Source organism: Peromyscus californicus, unplaced genomic scaffold (assembly GCF_007827085.1).
Source record: "Peromyscus californicus insignis strain IS unplaced genomic scaffold, ASM782708v3 Scaffold_21__1_contigs__length_65335640, whole genome shotgun sequence".
Classification (NCBI taxonomy): domain Eukaryota; kingdom Metazoa; phylum Chordata; class Mammalia; order Rodentia; family Cricetidae; genus Peromyscus; species Peromyscus californicus.
In genome coordinates, this window is record NW_026294514.1 from 31,363,252 (window position 1) to 31,388,031 (window position 24,780).

Sequence of the window (24,780 nt, forward strand, 5' to 3'; positions counted from 1 at the left end):
GAATTACCTCCCAGTTACCTTCACCTCTTAATGCTATCAACTTAGTGGGTAGGATTTCGGTGTGAATTTTGAGGGAGGTGCAAATATTCAGACCATGAAGCAAACCTTGTCGGAAGCTGGAACTGAAAGATGGCGGCTGCTTTGTCCCACAGCGGTTTAGTTACTGGCTGCCCGTCTCAAGAATGTGCCTGCACACAGTTTCAATATGCCTCCCCAGTCTCTCCTTGCCCCTGACTCGATTGGCTTGATGGTGCTCCCAATTCACAGGTCTGGTATACCTGAAAGTGGTGTTGTCATGGGAAGAATGCAATGACCATGATAATTTCTAGGAGCCATAGCTTATGGTGTCATGATATATAATTTAAAAGAGCAACCAGGGGCCAGGTGTGGTGGTGCATGCCTTTAATCCTAGCAATTGGGAGACAGAGGCAGGAGGATATCTGTGAGCTTGCAGGCAGCCTGGTCTACTTAATAAGTTCCAGAACAGCCAGGACTACATAGAGAGACTTTGTCTCAAAAAAGAAAGAAAGAAAGAGAGAGAGAGAGAGAGAGAGAGAGAGAGAGAGAGAGAGAGAGAGAGAGAGAGAGATAGGCAGCCAGGGAAGGACCTGCTCTGTAAAGTGGTCCTCGCGTATTAGCAACACGCTAGTGGAGGAAACAACTGAGGCTAGTCCCATGAAGCTTTCAGAGGGGCCGTAAAAAGGAGTGGGATTGTGAATCCAAGTCCTCGTGAGAACTCTAGCAACAGGAAAACACGGACCGAAAGACAGATTGCTGCCTGGTGATGGTATGACAGCCAAGGTATGCTAGGCAGCCCTCCTGCATGCCCGCCCCGAACCCACATCCCCAGGTCCTCTGCAAGAGTAGCAAGTGCTCTTAACCACTGAGCTATCTCTCCAACCCCATTAATTCATTTTTTAAAAAAAAAAATCTGTGTGTGTGTGTGTGTGTGTGTGTGTGTGTGTGTGTGTATGTTGGTCTTGGTGATGTGGAGAGTGCACTCTTCTACCCACAGTTCAACAATGTGTTCCTTCCTTGTCCTACTACACTCTCTCCCTTCTGTTTGAGAAAAGCCTTACTACGGTATCTACTTGCCTGGGTGCTAGAAACAAAGTTGTTTCTCAAAAGTAGAAACATGGGCCGGGCGTTGGTGGCGCACGCCTTTAATCCCAGCACTCGGGAGGCAGAGGCAGGCGGATCTCTGTGAGTTCGAGGCCAGCCTGGGCTACAGAGCGAATTCCAGGAAAGGCGCAAAGCTACACAGAGAAACCCTGTCTTGAAAAGCCATTAAAAAAAAAAGTAGAAACATGGTTCTGTTCTTTCCTATCTTAACCCATCCTGTGTGGAAATTTGCTCGGCTTTTCAACTCAGTTTCTTCATTAATAAAAGGAATAAACTTTTTCCAGAAGGTCCCTATAGGGTTGAAGTCAGACATGCATCGTAAAGTATGTGGCACCCTACATGGAGGGTATGTATGTTGGATTTTGAAATGCAACCCCCTCTTTGAACTGCATTTCTCCAAATATCGAGCCACTCACAAAATAAGATCAACACCCAAGAAAGAATGAACAAAGCAGTGGTTCTTGCTGGACTCAGAAAAGCTGAAACTGTTGGTGGTTATTATATGTAGGTTTCATTTCACTAAAAATATGGTCTCCCAAAGGAGGAAGATGTGGATTTGGTGGGAGTCGGTGTCTCTGCTGGTTCTGCCACAGCTGCTTTGCTTCACTTTGTTTTATAAACTGGAAGGTTTCAGGTGTTAAAAAATATTTCTGTGGGGGGAAAAAAGTCTGAAACCAGTGTCTTAACTTTTCTTAGCTTTTCTTCTTCATCAGTTCTAATCCTTAAAAACAGGGATGGCTTGAAGGGCTAGAAAGAGATCTAGGCTTACCAATAACAAGTAGCTGGTTGTTTTAGCCAAACAATTCAGTTTTTATGCTCTCAGTTTCCTCTTCCGTGAAGTGTGTATCTTGGAAGGATAATATCAAAGGTTCCTGTTGAAGGATAATATCAAAGGTTGATATTTGGTGAGGGGTGGGTTGTTTGGTTTGTTTTGGTTTTCTTGAGACGGGGTCTCATATAGTCCAAGCTGGCTTCAAAATTATTACATAGCCAAACATGATCTTGAACTCCTGATCTTCCTTCCTCATCTCCCAAGTGCTGGGATTACAGGCATGTACCACCATGCATGGCTTCCTATTAGTTTTAATGCTACAGATCAAGGAAACTTATAAGCAACAATTGTTTGAAGAGTTAGAACTTTCTCACCATTTCAACCCAGTAAACACCCAAGTCCAGTGCCCACACAGCACAAACACAGATGGACACACACTGATTGGCCAAAGACAGTAATGATTTAATTGTTGATTAAAGGAAGATGGAGTCAGGTGTGACAGCACACACCTTTAATCGAAGCACTTAGAAGGCAGAGGCAGGTGGATCTCTGTGAGTTGAAAGTCAGTCTGGTCCACATAAGTGAGTTCCAGGCCAGCCAAGGCTATATAGTGAGACCCCGTCTCAAAAAAAAAAAAAAACAAAAACAAAAAACAAACAAACCAACAACAACATGATGATAGGCCGATGAACTGATTGGCCCTGTTGGGTCTGAGGATGCCTCCAGTAGACTGTGATAATATGTGGTTGAGCTGGAGAGTTTAAACATAGTTGCTACTCGCATTATTCATAATAGCAAGAACCTGGAAACAATCTAGATGTCCCTCAACCAAAGAATGAATTAAGAAAATGTGGTACACAGTGGAGTATTACTCAGCTGTAAAAAAAAAAAAAACAAAAGAAAAAAAACAAAAAAACAAAAACCGACATCATGAAATTTGCAAGAAAATATCATCCTGAGTGAGGTAACTCAGACTCAGAAGGACAAACATGGTATGTACTCACTCATAAGTGGACACTAGATGTAAGGGATAACCAGACTACAACCCACAGCTCCAGAAAAGCTAGGAAACAAGGAGCACCCTAAGAGGGATGTACGGATCACCTTGGGAAGGGGAAACAGAGGATATCCCGATGAGTAAACTGGGGATGAGGGGTGGACAATAGAGGGTAGAGGATGGGGGATGAGAACATAAGGGAATGGGATGGTCAAGCTGGGGGAGGGACAGAGTGGGAGAGCAATGAAAGAGATATCTTGATAGAGGGAGAAATTATGGGGTGAGGGAGAAACCCGGTGCTAGGGAAATTCCCAGGAATCCACAAGGACAACCCCAGATTAGACTACTAGCAACAGTGGTGGTGGTGCCTGAACTGGCCTACCCTGGTAATCAGATTGGTGAATATCCTAACTGACATTATAGAGCCTTCATCTAGTAATGGATGGAAGCAGATGCAGAGATCTACAACCAAGCACCAGACCAAGCTCTGGGAGTCCAGTGGAAGAGAGGGAAGAGGGATTATATGAGCAAGGGGCCTCAAGACCATTATGGGGAAATCTACAGAGACAATTGAACCAAGCTCAAAGGAACTTGAGACTGACAGCTGTAGAGCCAGCATGGGACCGGACTAGACCCTCTGCATACCAGAGAAAGTTGTGTAGCTGGGTCTGTTTGAGGGACCTCTGGCAGTGTGATTAGGATCTAAGCCTGGTGCATGAGCCAGCTTTCTGGATCCCATTACCTATGGTCAGACACCTTGCTCACCCCTGATAAATCAGGGAGGGGCTTGTTCCTGCCTCAACTGGATGTACCAAACTTAGCTGTCACCCTGTAGAAGAACTTACCTTGTTGGAGGAGAGAATGGGGGGTAGGGGGAGCCAGAGGAGGGATGAAAGGGGATCTGTGGTTGGTATGTAAAGTGAATAAATAAATAAATAAGTTGCTGCTCTACCTGAAGACTTGGGTCCAATTTCTAGTACCCATATGACAGTTCACAGCTGTCTGTAACTCCAGTTCCAGAGGATCTAATGCCCTCTTCTGTCTTCTGTGGGCACCAGACATACATATAATGCACAGATAGACAGGCATGCAGGCAGAACACCTATATACATAAAATCAAAATGTAAAAAATCCATTCACACTTTTAAAATAAAAATAAGTCTTTTAAAAAATATAATGGTTCTTGCTGATCACTACATTGCATGCTGGTAGCCCCTTAGCTAGGGAGACAGAGCAGGTGGATCAGGAGTTCAAGTCCATGAACACATGGAGTTCAAGGCTCACTTAAGCTACAAGAGTCCCTCTCAACAAAAGATTTGATTGTTATTTACCAGCTGATTTCTGTGGGATAATGACAAAGGCATCACCAGTAACATTCTAAGTGATTAGGACCAGGAGTTTTAGGTGTTCAGCTTCTCCTACTGTTTGTACCTTTCATCTGTGTCTCAATCCATCTCTGTTCTGCCTAGCTTCCAGGACAGGGTAAGCCATGGTCCTTAGCACTTGCCCTACAACAGCCCCTCACCCCCCCACACAAGGTTATTTTAATTTTTGAGACAGTATCTGGTGTAGCCCAGGCTGGCCTCTACTTTGAGCCCTGATTTCCTTAGCTGCAAAGCGGAATGGATACTTTGAAGTGTTGCTACGGAGCCAGGTCCAACCTAGCAAGGGATCTTCACACTGTGGGACATAGTTTATAATCACAGTATCCCCACCTAGCATCGAAGATGGTTTAGAAAAAAATCAGAGAAGGAAAATAACTCTTCAACCAGAAAAATAAAACAAAAACAACATCAACAACAAAACCAATTTTGCCAGCAAGAAGTCATAAATGGTTCCCTTCCTCTTTTCTTAGGATGACCTTTGCGCACACATTTCTCTTTGCTCGGTAGATCTCCATCAATTAATCGTTTAAAACTCGGGTCAAGGGCTGGAGAGATAGCTCAATTGTTAAAATGCTTGCAAGCGTGAGGATCTGAGTCTTGTGCCCAGAATCAGGTAAAAAGTCAGGCTGGGGAGGTGAGAACAGAGGATTCCTGGGGCTTGTTGGATAGCCAGCATAGCCTAATTGGGTGAGCCCCAGGTTCCAGTGGTGCTATCTCAACAAAGTGGAAAGGGAAGACAGTAGTCTTGAGAAACGTATCTGAGGCTGACCTCTGGCCACCACACACATTACTGTTACTCAGGTAATCTCTAAGAAGGACCGGCAGACACAGAGGTCAGGTCCCTCCAGATTCTGGATCTTTCAGTCCTGTGCCCATAATAGGGTCTTGAAATTATCTACTATTCAGTTGTGTGGTTATTTTGCTTAGATTGGTCCTTTCCCCAAGAGTTATTTTTCTCTGCAAACAAGATAATGGTAATTTGTTAGGCTTTCAGTAAAAATGTATTGAGAGAGAATGAACGAAAGAGAATTACCCAAGATTTGTGTAAGAATTTTAGGACACAAAAGAAAGCACACACACACACACACACACACACACACACACACACACACACACACAGCGTGAGGGTAGTGTGAAGACCCAGACCAATAAACTTAAGTCCCACGTCTACCTCCAGCTGGTGCTCGAAGCCCCAAACAACCAAACTAACCATTCCCCAGTTACTGGGTTCGAAGGAAGGGGTGGGTTTAAGGGCGGATTCTGGAGCCCAGCGCAGTGTGGTAGATCACATGAGCAAATGGTCAAAGCCGGGTGGAAACCCAGGCCCTAGCCGGAAGGAGTCGGTAGGAGGCAGGTTGACACACACACACACCCCTCAACCCCCGCCCGCTGGAGCCACCGCCTGCGGGTCAGTATCAGTACTGCAGACCTTGTGGAAGGTGCTGTCCTCTGGGTGAGACCATGAAGATCGAGTTCGCTCCACTCAACATCCCGCTGGCCCGGCGCCTGCAGACTGTTGCGGTTTTTCAATGGGTCCTGAGCTTCATTCTGCTGAGTAAGAGCCCCGCGGTGTTACCTTCTCTTCCCATGCACAGTTCTCACCCCACTGGTTCCCGGTCAGCCAGATCAGAAAGGGCATTCACCTACAATGGTTTGGAGTCTTTCTCACTTTGCCAACTTTATTTGCCTTCTACTGTTTTCTTTTTCTCTTCCCTCCCTCCCTTCCTTCCTTTCTTCCTTCCTTCCTTCCTTCCTTCCTTCCTCCCTCCCTCCCTCCCTTCCTTCCTTCCTTCCCTTTCTTGGTTTTTCGAGACAAGGTTTCTCTGTGTAGCTCTGACTGTCCTAGAACTCTTTGTAGACCAGGCTGGCCTCAAACTCACAGGTCCTCCGTCTGCCTCTGCCTCCCGAGTACTAGGATTAAAGGCATGCTCCACTATGCCTAGTTTACGCTATTTTATTTATAAAGTGAGGTGTGTCTTACTTACAACAGGTTTTAAATATACAGCTGGGTGAATTTGGGTAACTATAATCCCCCAAATACAGCCATGACCCTATCTAGAAAATGGGTGTTATAGAAAGTTGCATTTTTGCACCTCAAAGGCTGTCAATTTGTTTCTGGATCTCGACTCTTAAATGGGTAATGCCTCTAAAGTATTTAAAACCTGAAGTCTTTGCCTCCACGATCTCAAGACAAAGAGCTACAGCTAGTTTTCTGTGTTTAGCCTTAACTTTTCCAGTTACATCGGCTCCTGGGTGCAGAATCAGGCTTTTCTGCCTCGACCCAACTACCTGGTTGGGTTGGATTGGGTTTGAGAGTCCCCTGTTTGGAAACAAACCACCCAGGGTTGCGTTCCGGAGTATTCTCATGCTAAGGCAGTACAGGAACCAGATCTCTGTGGACAGCTCCTGGAGGAAGCCTGTCCTTCCTGTGCCGTGCTCTTGGAGAAAAAGAGGACTGACTAAGAGCTTCCATGGCTAAACTTGGCTGAAAGCAGAACTCGTCCAGATGGGCTAAGACAGTGAACGGCACACTGGTTGGGCCAAGTGATAAGAACAACATTCACTGCATTCTGCTTTGGCACATTGGAAGTCGTTCCATTTGTTCAACGCACTCACAGGTCTCAACTGTGACTGCATATGAGGATCTCTTTCAAAAAAAAGCTTCTTAAACACTGGGATGCCCAGGTGCCAGCCCTGGTATTTCTAGCTCATTTGTCTTGGAATTCAGCCTTCACTGAGACTTATAAAAACAGAAACAAAACTCTCCAAGCGTGCAGCCAGGACTTATGAAAAGGCAATTCAAAGCATTAACTAACTCATTAGGTCCTCAGAGCCCAAACCCCCAGAGGCTGGGCTGGTGACAGTGCATTCCATTCTGCTCTGGACCAAGAGCCGGAAGACATGCTGGGGACACTATATCCAGTATTCGGTACTGCCACTAGGCCTCCAAGCACCTAGGCATGCCATCCTCCTTCAGAAGCTAAGAAAGTTCCTGAAGTTGGTACTGATGAAGAGCAGGACTGAAAGCAATTCTTAAAGAGACTGTCACCTGGTATCTCCAGAGAGCAAAGAGGCACCAGAGGTGATGAGGAGGAGGAAATGGTTTTGGGGTTACAGAATGTAGAGTTTAGGGTTACATGGGTGAGGGATTGTTACAAGGGAGCACAAAGGAAGCATGAAGGTGCTTTAAGGGGCCCACCGTTACTGCCATAGATAAGGACTTCCAATTTAAGAGAAGCGGGGAGGCGCATGCCTTTAATCTCAGTACTCACAGAAGAGGGCGGATCTCTGTGAGTTGGAAGCCAGCCTGGTCTACAGAGCGAGATCCAGGACAGGCACCAAAACTACACAGAGAAACCCTGTCTCAAAACAAAACAAAACAAAAAAACAAGAGAATCAAGTTACTCTGGATTGCTTAATGAGATAAAAATAGAAAAGAGGGCTACATAGACATGTAGTTTGTGTAGTGTTTTCTTATTTCAAGCCAATTATACTTAGAAAATTTAAAAACTACTGTGTTCTATTTCTGATATAAACTGTAGAGGGCGCAAGCAGTGTGGAGAATTGGCTTTAACTGAGACAGTCCCTGGACAGCGAAGCGGCAGAGCAGGTCATGTGACTAAGGTGTTTCTGCACAGTGGTCTAGTTGTTACTTTTTGTCCCATGAAATAAGTAAAAATGTGGGGAAATGCATTGATACACATTTACAGAGAAAATTTATTAGAAACCCAAACGTCCAAAACTAAGACAACGGTTGCATTAGTGCTGACAGCCATTGCAGTATTTTCATTAAGTATAACACTGGTGAAGAAGTTATAATACCAGACTCATCAAACAACTGGTATAAGAATATCCTAATTCTTGAAATTTAGAATTAATAATGGCATGTGACCTTCCATGTTAAAAAAACCTAACATGGGCCGGGCAGTGGTGGCGCACGCCTTTAATCCCAGCACTCGGGAGGCAGAGCCAGGCAGATCTCTGTGAGTTCGAGGCCAGCCTGGTCTCCAAAGTGAGTTCCAGGAAAGGCGCAAAACTATACAGAGAAACCCTGTCTCGAAAAAAAAAAAAAAAAAAAAAAAAAAAAAAAACGTAACATGGGGCTGGAGACATGACGGCTTGAGGATAAAGAGTGCTTGTTACCTGTGTAACAAGCCTGGCAGCAGGCCCGTGCACACCTGTAACTCCAGTGCAGTGATGGGCAGGTACAGGGACCCCTGGGGCTTCCTGTCTGCCATTTTAGCCAAAGAGCTAGAGCTTTGGGTCCAGAGAGAGACCCTGCCTCAAAGGAATAAGGTGAAGAGTGGCAGAGACGGACACCTGACACCCTCCTCCGGCCTCTGTGTGTGCACAGGCACACAGACCTATACATGCACGCACACATGCATGTACACACTACCAGGAATAAGGCTGATACTCTTCTCTGCCTGTTATTTTCTCCTTATTCTTCCAAGTACGATGGTAAGGGAGATTTTGTGATAATGGTTCAGATTGGTCTGTCACTTATTCTGTGCCAGGCACTTGCCTTCAGCAGCCTCTGAAAGCAGATGTTGTCCTTAGCCCATGATATTTGTTTGTTTATTTATTGCTTAGTGTTTTGTTTTGTTTTATTTTAGTTTATTTATTATGTATACAGCATATGTGACTGCAGGCCAGAAGAGGGCACCAGATCTCATTACAGATGGTTGTGAGCCACCATGTGGTTGCTAGGAATTGAACTCAGGACCTCTGGAAGAGCAGTCAGTGCTCTTAACATCTGAGCCATCTCTCCAGCCCCTTGTTTTGTTTTTTGAGACAAGGTCTCTCTGTGTAGCCTTGACTGTCCTGGAACTCACTCCATAGACCAGGCTGGCCTTGAACTCAGAGAGATCTGTCTGCCTCTGCCGCCTGAGTGCTGGAATTAGAGGTGTGTGCCACCACTGCCCAGCACATCATTAGACCATGTAGCAATTACTCTGCACTGAGACAAAGTACCCACCAGGAGTGTGTAGCTTGAGTTTTCCTGCCTGGCCCACAGTCAGGACAAATCTCTGACACCCGCCAGTCCCACAGCCATTCAGACCCAACCAAATAAACACAGAGACTTATATTGGTTACAAACTGTATGGCCGTGGCAGGCTTCTTGTTAACTGTTCTTACAGCTTAAATTAATCCATTTCTATTAATCTATACCTTGCCACGTGGCTTGTGGCTTACCGGTACTTTACATCTTCCTTGTCCTGATGGCGGCTGGCAGTGTCTCCCTGACTCAGCCTTCCACTTCCCAGCTTTATTCTCCTCCTTGTCCCTCCTACACTTCCTGCCTAGCCAATGGCCAATCAATGTTTTATTTATTGACTAATTAGCAACACATTTGCCATACAGAACATCCCACAGCAGGAGTGACTTCAGGGAGGACGGATCTACCTTGGCACACAGCCTGAGAAGGTGCAGTCACCATGGCTGAGTCATGATGGCAGGAGCATATGACTAGGGCTTTTTATTACATCTTGGTGGACCAGACAGCAGAGAAGGCTTGAGCCACATCTAGGGTGGGCTATAGCCCACTTCCTCCAGGTAGACATCACCTTTTTTTTTTTGGTTTTTCGAGACAGGGTTTCTCTGTGTAGCTTTGCGCCTTTCCTGGAACTCGCTTTGGAGACCAGGCTGGCCTCGAACTCACAGAGATTCGCCTGGCTCTGCCTCCCGAGTGCTGGGATTAAAGGCGTGCGCCACCACCGCCCGGCCAGACATCACCTCTTAAAGAGTCTACAACTTTCCAAAACAGCACCGCTATATGGGGACCAAGTGTGCAGACACATGAGCCAATGGAAGACACCCCACATTCTAGCTTGGACACCTGTGGGGCATTTACCCATCAACCCCACAGTTCCCCAGAGTTTTCTTGAGTATGAGCAGCAGGAAATATTAGATAGAAGGATTTATATTGCGGAGATAAACAGATAGAAAATAAAGGATAGCCTCGAGAGGGCCTGGAACCTATTCCAATGGGTCCCGACTGTCTTTGCCCCAGGGTATTTATAGAGACGCCAAGGGGTGGAGCAAAAGACCTCCCCCCAGCACAGCCAAGTGCAGACCATCTCAGACACCTGCACTCAGGCCCGTGGTCCTAATCATCCTCTTCTATGCGGACCTGCTGGGTAAAGCCACGAGGAACCTGAAAACGGGCTCCCACAGACACCCACTTCACAGGCGGAGGCACTGAGACTCAGGAGGTAAAGAAACCTGCCCCAGGCTAGGCAGCTTGGTCAGTGGTGAATTCTACCATAGGAAGTCCAATTTCAGGCTCACCACTTAGGTACTGTACATATGAAATGTGTGATAGATATGAAGGAGATATGCGGGGTATATTCAAGTGGAGCCTGTGCAGCTGGGTTGGGGTACTCTGCATTTGAAGCAGGGGTGGGGGTGGTGGATTCTGTTTCTCGACCTCTTTTTGGATACCTCTGCAACTGAAAAAGGAAGTCAGTTTGCTATTGAAGGCAGTTTCTCCATCTTCCTGGAAACAAACACACGTTTCTATGTGCCTGATCCTTTATGCTATGAACCCACATATGAACTTATAACAAATATGTCTAAGCTCAACTACTCGTGGGGAGATAGCGGTTTGGGTGTTTGTGGTTTTGCTTGGTTTGGTTTGGTTGTGGTGGTGGTGTTTTCAGTGCTCAGATTTAGGTACTCGACAGATCCCAGTCCAAATCCTTTGGACAGTCACATTCCAAGGGCATCCGTTTTCACAAATGTGGATTATGAGCAGCGGTGTGAACCTTAAAGGTTGCAAGGAGGGAGAGATGAGTTACCTTATGAACTGGCAGGAATTGACTCCCACCCAATACTGGCTCTTTCCTTTCCCACTTCACCTTAGCTCGCCCGCTAGAACTCTCAACACAGAATGAGCTGTGTTTACGTGTCTTGTAAATCTTTCACACACCTTACTGAGATAAAGAGAAAAATTAACCAAAGGTAGTGAATTTTCAGTATTCCAACCCAGGTGGAGAGAAGTAGGTGAAGTAAAATGAAATGGTCCTGCTAGGAATAGGAGCAGAGGGCAGCCTCTCTGCCCTGCTTCTGAATACACTCTTGGTAGTTCTAGAAAGCAGTAAGACAGCCCACAAGAGGAAGAGAATACAGGCCTCCTCAACCTTTAGTCTGTTGACATTTAACATTGTTCACATTGGAGACCAGTAACAAGTCAGTCCTTGACCACATCCACATGTATATTTTGGTCAGATCCATAGTGGGAAAAGCAATGATACACACACATACACACATACACACACACACACACATATATATGGAAATAGAAATAAAATTCTAGTTTGGGTCATACATATCCATATATATCTGTGTATTTATGTCTAGTATATAGTAGCCCCTCCTAATCTATGTATTTATATATAGTTTTGACTTCCCCTGGTTTTAATTATCTAGTATCAACCAAGGTCTGAAAATATTAAATAGGAAATTCCAGAACAAAAGATTAAAAGGAATAAATGAATTAAAGATGATTAATTTGCTGTGGAACAATCTTTTTGTACGTTGTGGGTATGTATTACTCTCATTGGTTAATAAAGAGATGACTGGCCAATAGCTGGGCAGCAAAAGATTAGGCGTGACTTGCAGGAAAAAAAAAAAGAGTGTGGGGAAGAAGAAGGGCAGAGTTATGGGACTCTCCAGGAGACATGGAGAGAAGCAAGATCAACATGCCATGCTGAAAAAAGGTGCCACCATGTGGTAGAGCATAGATAAGAAATATGGGTTAATTTAAGATGTAAGAACTAGCTACTAACAAGCCTAAGCTATTGGCCAAGCATTTATAATTAATAATGTTTCTGTGTGGTTATTGGTGAGCTGATGGTCCCAATGAAAAACTCCACCTACATTGATTCTTGAATAATATTTAATATTTTGGTATATTGCTTTTAATTGTTCTGTTTTATTGCTCCTGATTTTTGTTAGTCTCTTACTGTGCCTGATTTATTAGTTGACTTTTTAGCACAGATATGTATATGTTGGTAAAAGCATAATATCCTTGGCCAGCAACCAGTAGCTTCAGGCAACCACTAGGGGTATCCCTACACAATAGGTCATAGAGAAGAAGGAGCTGTGGTGTCTCAGGGTGAGATCCAGTGGCTGTCACCAAGACACCGTGATGTATCTTTGGTACAGGACTCTTTTTAACAAGGTTGAAAAGGAGTAGACAGGAGTTTGGGGTCTGGAGAGCCCTCTAGATAGGAGGCCTCACTGCATAAGAGCAGGCTGAAGCATGACTCCCTAAAGGAACCTACACTAGTGAACACTCATCATCTACTAGGCTTTAAGCTTTTATTCTGCCCTCCTCTCTCTTATTGATAGATTTCTTCTTATTATTCATTTCAAAACAGGGGTTCCCTAGGTGGTCTAAGTTGGCCTGGAATTCAGTCCTCTTACCTCATTCTCCCAGGTATGCAGTACCACACCTGGCTTATAAATGTGTTCATCTATAATATATAAGTCAAACATTTAGAACTGTATTCTTTGGGCCAAGTGTGGTGGCACACACCTTTTAATCCTAACACTTGGGAGGCAGAGGCAGGCAAAGCTCTGTAAATTTGAGGCCAGCATGCTCTATATAGTAAGTTCCATGCCAACCAGAGATACATAGTAAGACCCTGTCTCAAAAACCAAAAGTATACCTGAAACATAATGGGTTATTGTAAAGTTATCTTTTTTGTTGTCAATATTCAGGTCAAGTTTTCTTCACCCCCTCCCCATATTTTTAAGCAATATTGTTAATACATAAAAGATTGAAATGACTCAGCTGGGCGGTGGTGGCGCACGCCTTTAATCCCAGCACTCGGGAGGCAGAAGCAGGTGGATCTTTGTGAGTTCGAGGCCAGCCTGGTCTACAGAGCAAGATCCAGGAAAAGACGCAAAGCTACACAGAGAAACCCTGTCTCAAAAAACCAAAAAAAAAAAAGATTGAAATGACTCTCATAAAACAGAGCAAGAACTCATAGGCACTAGAACCTGAAGTGCCCCCTTCTATGCTTGTGGTGTTTTAAATGAGAATGGCCCCCATAGGCTCATCTGTTTAAATACTTGGTCCTTAATCGAACTGTTTGGGAAGGACTGGGAGGTGTGGTCTTGTTGGATGGGGTGTGTCACTGCCAGCAGGTTTTTGAGGCTCTCAAAGCCAAGTGCTAGTCCTGGTGTACCCTCTCTGCCCCCTGCTTGCAGAGGTGAGCTCAACTGTTCTTGCCTCCAAGCCTTTGCTCCCTAATCATGGCCTGAAACAATAAGATCCAAACGAAACACTTTCTTCTATAAGTTCACTTGGTCATGACATTTTGTCACAGCAATAGAAAAGTAACTAATACATTGCTATTTCTGTTTCTGACAATAGAGTTCTTAAAAATGGAGGCTGTGGCCCACATAGGCCCTCTTTTTTTCTTTCTTTCTTTTTTTTTTTTTTTTTTTTTTTTGAGTCAGGCTTTCTCTGTATAGCTTTGTGCCTTTCCTGGAACTCATGCTATAGCCCAGGCTGGCCTTGAACTCACAAAGATCTGCCTGCCTCTGCCTCCCAAGTGCTGGGATTAAAGGTGTGCGCCACCACTGCCCGGCAACATAGGCCCTCTTCAAGGGTACATGAACTATGCTGTAGAACCAAAGTAGGAAGAAAAGATTTCCTACAGTAGCGAATCTTCTACTTTCCATGACCAGTGGTTGTGAAGTACGGGGAGCAGTGACTGATGGACCAATTCCACCTGGCTTTTCCCTCTCTTACAGCGGAGATATGTTTTGGGATCATGGTGATGCTCATCATATACAACTACTGGTTCCTTTACATCCCATATCTGACTTGGCTCTACTTCGACTGGCAAACCCCAGAGCAAGGAGGCAGGAGATTCAACTGGGTCCAAAGCTGGACTGTGTGGAAGCATTTTAAGGACTATTTTCCAATCCATGTGAGTAGAACTGTCTTCTGAAGTATTCTTTTGAGTTGGGAGGACAGTGGGAGTGTGATTTCATCTTGTGTAGCTCCATCTTATTCCTTTCCAGACAGAGTGCTTCTCTGTCCGTTCTGTGCTCTTATAGTGAATACCAGAGCTTCAGATCGACATAAAGAAAATTTATTTCTCACAGTTCTGAAATCTGGCATGGTGGTGGGATGTCTAATATTAAGGTTCCAATATTCAACCAGTATCATCTTGCCCCATGATCTCATGGCAGATACAAAAGGCAGAGTAAGAGGGGTCCAACTTGTCCTTTTAGGAAGAACCCATCCACACCAGCAGTAAGGGGTTGGTCTCTACTCTCTCTGCTCTCATGATCTAGCCACCCCGCCTCATGAAGCCTCACATCCCTACACTGTTGCACTGGAGAGTGAGTTATCCTTGTTTTGTGGGTGATTGACAGACAGATTCAAATCATCCCAGAGAAAGCTTGCACTTTGGTTCAAGTTAATAAATGAGTCTTAAGCCAAGTTGACAAAGTCTGGAAGACTGGGCTCAGTGGATGGTTTAGAAATGTCAGAACATCTGTATCCCAGGAAAGTAAGATGAATCAGGTTCTTCATTTCCCGCTGACATAAGGAATAGAGGGGAACCCTTCCGCTTCTCAATGATGGGGGTCATTTCATTTCCTTATCTCAATGTGAACGTGCTGTAGCTCATCAAAACCCAGGATTTGGATCCAGGGCACAATTATATATTTGGATTTCACCCTCATGGAGTACTCGTGCCTGGAGCCTTTGGAAATTTTTGCACAAATTACTCGGACTTCAAGAAGCTGTTTCCTGGTTTTACGTCATATCTCCATGTGACCACCTACTGGCTCCCAGCCCCATTCTTCCGAGATTATCTGATGAGCTATGGTAAGTGATGGAGCCACTGCATCCACAGCATCCAGTGACACATCCATTGTTCCCACAGCATCCAGTGACACAGCCACTGTTCTCACAGCATCCAGTAACACAGCCACCATTCCCACAGCATCCAGTGACACAGCCACTGTGTCCACAGCATCCAGTGACACAGTCACTGCTCCCACAGCATCCAGTGACACAGCCACCATTCCCACAGCATCCAGTGACACAGCCACTGCTCCCACAGCATCCAGTGACACAGCCACTGTGTCCACAGCATCCAGTGACACGGCCACTGTGTCCACAGCATCCACTGACACAGCCACTGTTCCCACAGCATCCAGTGACACAGCCACTGTGTCCACAGCATCCAGTGACACGGCCACTGTGTCCACAGCATCCACTGACACAGCCACTGCTCCCACAGTGCAGCAGTGCTCTGGGGTGGCAGCAGCACATACAGCACCCCCTTGACTTTACACTCCCTACACTCTGTGGATTTTCCTCACACCCCCCACTTCTGCCTTTTATTCTTCTGTCCATCCCAGGTATTTAGTTTTGTGATAGGAACACAGGAATTTTCAATAAACACTAATTCAGTGGAAGAAAAAAAAATGGTAATGCATTTAGTACATTCAAATGTGAAAAAAGTCATCTATCAAATAAAGGATAAATCATACTTTGGAGAGGCACTTTGCATACTCTTATGGATGTTAGGACTGAAAAATGTCCTCCGTTGGGTCTCACAGTATTGATAGTGACATAAACTACACTCTGCTGGCTTTGTCATCCTAGGTCATCTGTGCCTCCTGGGGCTGTGGATGTTGGTGGTGGCACAGTGTTTATCTAGCATGAACAAGGCCTGGTTCTACCCCCAGATCTGTAAGGAAGGAAAAGAAAGGGGAGAGGAGGGAGGGAGGAAAGGGAAGGGGAGGGAGGGGAGAAATAAAGTAACCTCTCGACAGCCTGGTCTACAGAGGGAGTTCCAGGACAGCCAGGGCTACACAGAGAAACTGTCTCAACAAAAAAAGGAACCCCTCTGCTATTCTGCTATTTGGTTTGGTTTGGCACAGTTTGCTCTTGTTGAGACAGAACCTCACTCTATAACCCAGGCTGGCCTTCTGGCCCTGAATTCCCAACAGTACCGCTTCTACCTCTACATTCTGAGATTATAGGTGTGTGTCACTATGCCTATGAGTCAATGGAATCCTCTGGAGTCACTAGTTCTGAGAACAGAATCAGTCTGGAATGCTTTGGCGATGCTTTATAAACACATAAAGAAGCCTGAACACAGGCCAGGAGCCTTTATTTTTAACTCAAGAGACTCTTATTTGCTTTCCCAGCTTGACCGGCTTTCTGACGATGCGCTTCAGTAGCTTACAGAATATTTTACACTTGTCAAAATTATGTAGAGTGGTTGGAAATAATTGCGTTTGCAGCTCCTGAGTATAAAGAAAAATGAGTAGCCTTTTTGAGAAAATTGTAACTTCAGTATCTATTAGTAACAGAGTGAGTTTCTTTTGTCTTCCAGATTGTCATGGCTTCCTCTATAGCCACTTCCGTCGTCATGTATCTGTTTGGAGATCTTTACAACACAGGGCACTAGCATCGTGCTGGCTTTGCAGGGACTGTGCCTGTTTGTGGCCTCAAAAGCAGAACTCAGTCCAGTGAGTGCTGCAGGACACACTAGAGGGCGCCCTATCCCCCGAACTACCGAGTGATCTACCATATGGCCTCTAGAGGGCGCACTAACACCCCAAACTACCAAAGAAAATGACCTTTTGCGTGGTAGACATTGGGTTAGAGTTTTATAAAAGGAACAAAATTAAAGATAAATTTTTAATTTCCAAAACGTCACAGAAATAGATTTCAAATTTACTTTTTGCTGACTGAAAGTAGAATCACCAGTAAATTTGAGTAGTTGAGAACAAGTGTGGCCAGAGACAGGCAGGCATTTCCCTCTCCATGGCCACGTCAGACACAGCCTCAGAGTCTTTCTTAATATAGTGATCCCAGCCATTCCTGTTGACTAGAGCTGATGCTGTGATTAAATCTGTGTGCTATGTGCCATCATTAGCGTATTTACTTATTGGATCTTTTGAGACTGGGTCTCTCTGTAGCCATGACTACCCTGGCGCTTGCTGTGTAGACCAGGCTGGCCTCGAACTCACAGAGATCCACCTGCTCTGTGTGTGTGTGTGTGTGTGTGTGTGTGTGTGTGTGTGTGTGTGTGTGTGTGTGTGTGTGTGTGTGTGTGTGATCGATATTGGTGTATAATATCATACAATGGTTTCTTTTTGCTGCAGCCGTCATGTCTTAAAAGCCAAATAAGAATACCCCAACTTGTAGCCAATGATGAATTAGACTGTTACTGTCTATAAATTCTCAGCGGCATTTTCCAGTACCAGCTCCCAAGGACAGTGTGTGGTCCAAGGCTTCCTCCTGTGACCTACCTCCCGCACATGAAGTTTCTATGGCTACAGATTCTCTTAAACTCTAAGTACAACCCATTCCTCTTGGCCCACTTTGGCGGGTAGGCAATCACCAGATGACAACCCCACTAGTATGTGTTTCCAGACTTATGTTCTATCTGTGTGCCTATTAAGCTGGGGCAGGCAGCAGGGACGGAGTCACAACTGCCTCTTGCCTCGTGCAGAGGACTTTAGATTTTACCCTCCAGGTAAAGCCACAGGCAATCTGTTGAGGGGCTTTGAGCAAGAAATCTCTATCTGTCTGTCTGTTTTGTGATAGAGAGATCTTTCACACAGCAGCATGGAGGCTGATTAGATAGATGGGTGGAATCTGAACACTAAAACAATGGAGTAGGCCTATGGCAGAGATCAGGGAGACCCAGTGAGGGATACATTGGCACAGTGCTCTGATGGTAGAAATCCAGATGGGAAGAATGTTTGATAGAGTACCAAGACTTCACGTTTGAGTGGTCTTCGGGTAGACAGCAGCTGTGTATATATTATCGTTATTATCGGCATCTGATATTACAGATAAATGCTTTGGAATGAGTGAGTGACCAGTCAGCTGATGGCTGGCAGAAGGGGATTTGTACAACAGACTGATATCTTGACCTGGATGACTTGGATGGGTGATGGAATTCTTTGTCTTGATTGTTAATGTTAGAGCAGGACCTGCTCTGGGGCATAGTTTGATACACTGGATTTGGAGACATGAACCTGGGGTGTCTTTGAGCTCTCAAAGTGGAGATTTCCACTTGACCATTGGCGCGGTGGACCTGGAAGCTGGGGGATATATTCCAGGAGATGGGTTTCACAGAACTCAGCACACCGAAGTGGTAGTTGTGTTCGTGAGTCTAGATGAGGCTAGAAGACAATAGAAATAACGAAGTGACTCTCAGAAATCGCCGCCTACAGAATGGGCCAGAAACGGAACCTAGCAGTACACAAGAAATGTCTAGGAGAGAGCTGGGAGGGGGGCTGTCTTTGCGGTTACTCCAAGCAAAATGACACGTCTTGAACTCAGGTGAAGTTCCAAGCCACCCAAGCAGGGTCAGATTCTCTCGTCCTGTCACTCATCAGCGCTTGCCTTTTCTCTCAAGGGCCATTCAAAGTCAGATGTGACACAGTGGAGGCTGAGGTAGAGTGATTGCAGGGAGGTTGATTTGAGCTGAGGGTAATGAGTCGAGGGCCGGCAAGCCTAGTGTGACGCTGTAGAGAAAGAGAGAGAGAGAATGAGTCATTCGGAACCTTACGTTTCTCTAAGAGTTGGGAATCATAATCAAATAATCACCATTGCTGTAGAATATTATTTTAAAAAATAATTCTTCAGAAGGAATGGCTAGTTATACTTTCTATTTGTTTCACTAAGGGATGGTTTCCGTTTCTAAGAAGAGTGTGTCCCATGTGTTGAGCAAGAATGGTGGTGGGAACATTTCCGTCATTGTCCTTGGGGGTGCAAGGGAATCACTGGAGGCCCAGCCAGGAAAATGCACCCTCTATATCCGCCAGCGCAAAGGATTTGTTAAGCTTGCCTTGACCCATGGGTAAGTGGCTTTTTTTTTTTTTTTTCAGTTTTGTTGGAGACAGGGTCTTGATATGCAGCTTAGGCTAGACTGGAACTCACCATGTAGCTCAGGCTGGCCTCAAACTTGTGGTGAGTCTGCTGCTGAGCCTGTCAAATCCTGGGATTACAGGTATGAGCCACCCGCCCTGACCTAGTCAAGTGGCTGTTTGTTTAGGGTAAGTATGTTTTAAATGGATAAGACATTAAATGAGGGCAAAGAATGATAATACTTTTTCTAGTCCTTAAAGAACATTCTCCACATCAAGGTTCCAATAAAGACAAGTGGACAGGTTGGGAATGGAGGATGAGCTTTCTACCAAGGCAAGTGGAATGTCACAGCATGCAGCAATTAAAAAAAAACAGCAGTAGACACAACATTTTACATACTCAGTGCAAATTTACAATAAAATGAACAGAAGCCAACTGTTGCAGGAATTCTAAATGGTCTTTTAATAAAAACCCGGAGCCAGATATTGGGGTAAATGCTGAAAGACCAGAAAGACAAAGGAACAAGCCACTAAAGAAATTGCTCACCACTACCTAATCCTCAGGCTGAATGGAAGGCGAGATCCAATCTCCATGAATCCTCTGACTGAAAGCCTCTGAGTTGCCAGCAAAAAAGGGCTCTAGTTCTGTCTCTTCACGCCTTGTATACCTTCCTCCACCCAGCCATTTCACTTCCTTCCTAGTGCTGGGATTAAAGGCATGTGTGCTTCCAAATACTGGTAGCAAAGGCAAGAGCTCTCAAATGCTGGGATTAAAGGTGTGAGACTCCCAAGTACTGGGATTAAAGGTGTGAGACTCCCAAGTACTGGGATTAAAGGTGTGTGCCACGACTGCCTGGCTCTGTTTCTCTCCTAGACTGAATCAATCCCTTGTACTACAGGGTGGCTTTGAATTCACAGAGATCCACGTAAATCTCTGTCTCCCCGAGTGCTAGGATTAAAGGTGTGTGCCACCATTGCCTGGCCTCTGTGTTTAATCTAATGGCTGGCTCTGTCCTCTGATCCTCAGGCAAGCTTTATCTGATACACAATTTATCACCACAGCCAATGAAAAGAATAGTGTACCCCAAACTTGGCTTTCTACAGAATAAAATTCCGGCCATGGCTAGCTTGCTGAAGCACTTCCTAAGGATTTCAAGTATAGCTTGCAGTTGTTTGAAGTTCATGCAGCTTCAGTGTTTCAGATGTGGATGGGATACAGCATGGGAAGGCTTGGATTCTATAGTAGTTACTTTTCCCATTGCTGAAAAATGCCTGACTAAAGCAGTTTGAAGGGGGCTGGTGAGATGGCTCAGTGGTGAGGAGCACTGGCTGCTCTTCCAGAGGACCCGGGTTCAATTCCCAGCACCCATATGGCAGCTCACACCCATTCCAGGGCTTCTGACACCCTCACATAGGCATACATGCAGGCAAAATACCAACGAACATAAAATAATTAGATAAATTTAAAGCAGTTTGAGGAAGAAAGGGTTTACTTAGACTTCCTGTCTCAGGGGTTACAGTCCAATTTTGTGGGGAAGGCACTTGGGGAGCAGGAAGCCGTTGGTCATGTTGGATCCACTGGTCATGTTGGACCCACAGACTATAGGCAGAGAGCAATGAGCAATTGGTCTCAAATCACTTTCTCCTTCCTTCTTCTTTATTCAATCTAGGACCCTGGCCCCATGGGATGTTCCCACTTATACTCAGGGTTCATCTTCCCCTCTTCATTTAAGACTTCGCAGACACACCGGGTGTGTCTTCTAGGGGGCTCCCACTCCAGTCGAGTTAACAATGAAGATTCAGTGTCACGAGCGTGTTTAGAACTTGGGAGGTTTTCTTTAAAAATCTGGATGAAAGTAAATCAGTTATTTAAATTCCTATCCTCAAGGCTGGAGAGATTAATGGCTCCGGGATTAAACAGTGCAATTATGAAGACTGGAGTTTTGACTTCAGCACCCACCTAGAAAGCCAGGCATCCTGCAAACGCACAGGGCCCCAGCTCTGAGGGAGGGACGCTCTCTTTCAGCTTCTCAGCATACCCACGTGTGTGCACCCGCAGACCACACTTGTGCACGCGCTCGCACAAGCAACCGAACCAACATTGCGCATCTGTTGGTAAAGCCTGTGTCCTTCCCTTTCCTGTTTCTCCAGTGCCCATTTGGTCCCGGTGTTTTCTTTTGGTGAAAATGAACTCTATAAACAAATCAACAACCCCGAAGGCTCATGGCTTCGGGCTGTCCAAGAGAGAGTGTTGAACTTAACAGGATTGCCCCTGCCGCTGTTCTATGCCAGAGGACTTTTCCAGTACAGCTTTGGCCTAGTGCCCTACCGGAAACCAATTCACACCGTTGGTACGTACATGAAACACATAAAATGACCTTACCTCGTGCAGTGTTTACTGTTATTGTCTAGGGGCTAATAATTCCAAAGAAGTAGCCTTGAGTTTGGACTTCCTAATGTCTTCGACCAGTGGCTCTCCACCTTCCTAACGCTGTGACCCTTTAATACAGTTCCTCACGCCGTGGTGACCCCCCCAACGACAAGCTTATTTTCGTTGCTACTTCATTAACTGTAATTTTGCTACTGTTATGAATCACAATGCAGATATCTGTGCTTTCCAGTGGTCTTAGGCGGCCCCTGTGAAAGGGCCACGACCCATGGGTTGAGAATCGTTCTTAGACCCTAATTGAACTTTAAACATGGTATGGACATCTAATAAACCATCTCTATTTCATATTTGTGTGGGAATTGGTCACCTTGTATACTTCCACTGTTGAACTAGAGTCCAAGTTTAGACTCGAAGTTTCCAGTGCTCCTCAGTGAACCTGTTTCTCTGCATGTGCCTATGGCACATGTCAGTATCTCAGTGGTTGGCGGATAGACAAACCCGCTCAAAGGCTGATAGCCACACACAGCCCGGCACCCGTTTCTTACTAAAAGCATGCTTTGTGCCACTAATTTTGCTTATATGTGTTCTAGTATCGAATGATTCTGTTTATAAAAGGGACATGTTTGATTGACTAGAGATGGGGAGAAGAGGTGGAAAGGAAAAGGGCGGAGCCCAGCCTGGTGATGTGTGTGTAGTGTCACCTGCTTGGGATATTGAGGCAGGAGGGATCCAGGGTCAAGGCTAGCCTGAGCAACCCTCAAGGCTGTCTCAAAAAGTAAACAAGTAGCCTGGGCAGTGGTGGCGCACACCTTTAATCCCAGCACTCAAGGGAGGCAGAGCCAGGCGGATCTCTGTGAGTTCGAGGCCAGCCTGGTCTACAGAGTGAGATCCAGGACAGGCACCAAAGCTACACAGAGAAACCCTGTCTCGAAAAAAACAAAACAAAACAGTAAACAAATATATAAATGGCAGGAGTGAAGTAATTTCCTTCTGAGGCTTGTAAGAGACAAGGAAGTTGAAAATGAGGACATGCTGAACCATGAAGAATTAACCATAGCTTTGCATTTAATATGAACTGGAAATAATATCTTTACCTCAATAAGCAGTAACTAAAATCTGAACATAGTGGCTTTTTTTTTTTTAGGTTAGTGTCACTAGAAAAGGACTTCTTTCATTCCTCCTTCTCCTCTTCCCCCTCCTCCCCTTTATTTTTCTTTTCATAACAGAGTTTCATGTAGCCCAGGCTAGCCTGACTCACTATGTAGCCATGTGATCTTGAACTTCTAATCCTCCTGCCTCCCCAGGAACCCCTTCTGCTAGGAGTACACACATAGCGTTTTCTGCTGTCAGTTTATATGAGCTTTGCAGTTCAGATGGCGTCACATGATGCTGTTTTTAGCTGCCATATTTAACTCAGATGGCATGCAGCAGCCTGTTGGTTAGTTACTCCAGGGAACCCTGAGATGTGTTTCAGAGTACAACTGTACTTTCACGATCGACTAGCTTATTTCTTTGGCATCATATCAGTTCATCATTTCTGTCCCCTTATGTTGTACTGTTGATTTGGGGGAGAGATATAATGGAAATTACAAGTTACGATTTGAGGAATACATTTAATTAGATGTAGTGCATATGCGCACATAAAATTGTAAATGCTGAGAATAAAGGGCATTCTGTTGAGTTAAATGACTGCAGTTATTATCTCATCGCATTAACTTTTTTTTTTTTTTTTTAAGTAGAGTGACTTTGGTATCTGATGTCGTTAAATTGTGCCTTTCCTGACAAAGCCAGAGTCAAATGGAGTTGCTGAATGTGAGCTAGCTGGCAGGACATTTTCATTCATGCTGTGTATTGTGCTCCTTTGGAAGACTCAGAATAAGGGGGCATGCCATCGGCTCATCCCTCTGCTTACTTCCAGTGGTTCTCAGTCTGAGGCATCTCCAGCAGCCTGTTCTTTTTTTGAAACCTTTAAATGAAGCTAATGATAGGAACATTTCATAAAGGCCCAGCTGTCATACTCTTAGGACAACAGAGGAGAAATCAAAGATTCCAAACAGCCCGACTTGTGGGAACCAGACCAAGCATAGGCCTGTAATCCCAATGTGTAGGCAGCTGAGGCAGGAAGATCACAAGTTCAAAGCTGACCTGGGCTGCAGAGTGAGGTCAAGGCCAGCCTGGACATAAGCTACATGGTTAGATTCTATGTAGTTTAGTGGTAGAGGACCCGCCTAGCGTGTGAAAGACAGACTCAGTTCCCAGTACTGCAAGAAAGAAGGATAAGAAAGAGAGAGGGAAGGAAAGAGAAAGAGATAAGGAAAGGAGGGAGGGAGAGAGGGAGGGAAGGAAGGAGGGAGGGGGTGGTTCTTGGTAGGCGTGTCATACTGGACTGTGTCTAGCACAGCCCCAGCTGTACACCGAGTAATATTGACATTAAGAATCCACACCATGCATCATGGGGGTGGGCTGAAGAAAGTGGTGAGGTCTGACTCTGAGTTACTCGGAGTGTTTCCTTTTCTCTCGGTCTTAGATTTTCTAATTCTAAGAGGGAAAGTACCTGTAACTGGCTTTTCTTCTTCTCTTGGGCTTCTCCAGGGATAACATGTCACAATGTGTGCAACACTGTGCCACCCCAGTGTTGGGAGCGGGAGGCAGATGCACGGGGCAGAGCCTTCCCGACCAGCTTGCTGATGGTCTCCAGTGTATTGAGTTTTCCCTGAGCAGGAATTCCTGCCAAAACATTAACCCAAATCCAAGTATGAGGAAATAGACAAACGGTTCATTAAAAAACAAAACCTCAGCTTCTGGAAGGACAGAGAGGAGGAAACACCCGGAGACACACAGCTGTCGTGGGTTGAGGTAGCAAACATAGTTAATGAAGCCGTTGGCAGATTTTGAAAGTGGTTTATGTGTAAAATGTCGCATGACGGTATGTCTCTGTGGGTGTGATCGTGGCAATGTGTAGGATACTGTTCTCGTTCTTAGGAACTAAAATAGTCAGGGAAGATTCATATGACTGAGTTAGTGCCATCCATGCCCTACAGATGCTGTTAGAGATTAAAAAGCAGGCCTGGCGCTGTGGTACATGTCTACAGTCCCAGCATTTGGGAGGCAGAGGCAGGGAGATTGTTTCAAGTTTAAGGCTAGCCAGGGCTACATACATAGCCAGGGCCTCAAAACCAGACAGACAAATGAACAGAGAAGCAAAAGCTCTAGTAAGGGACAAGGTGGGTAACTTGGTTGGTGGAAT

At 45.2% G+C, this 24,780-nt stretch overlaps 1 protein-coding gene across 2 annotated transcripts in view; it reads left to right on the forward strand.

Annotated features, from left to right (window-relative positions):
• Mogat1 (monoacylglycerol O-acyltransferase 1) overlaps positions 1-24,780 on the forward strand; it is a 38,322-nt gene that overhangs the window by 8,363 nt on the left and 5,179 nt on the right. Inside the window, exons 1-5 of one of the 2 annotated variants that reach the window (XM_052749981.1) lie at positions 5,721-5,831; positions 14,045-14,223; positions 14,927-15,131; positions 18,963-19,137; positions 21,296-21,495. In XM_052749981.1, the coding sequence (XP_052605941.1) occupies positions 5,738-5,831; positions 14,045-14,223; positions 14,927-15,131; positions 18,963-19,137; positions 21,296-21,495 (853 nt within the window). In that variant the 5' untranslated portion in view covers positions 5,721-5,737. Of the gene's footprint in view, positions 1-3,314; positions 5,832-14,044; positions 14,224-14,926; positions 15,132-18,962; positions 19,138-21,295; positions 21,496-24,780 lie in introns of those variants that run through there. The other variant, XR_008220896.1, reaches the window with a different exon arrangement.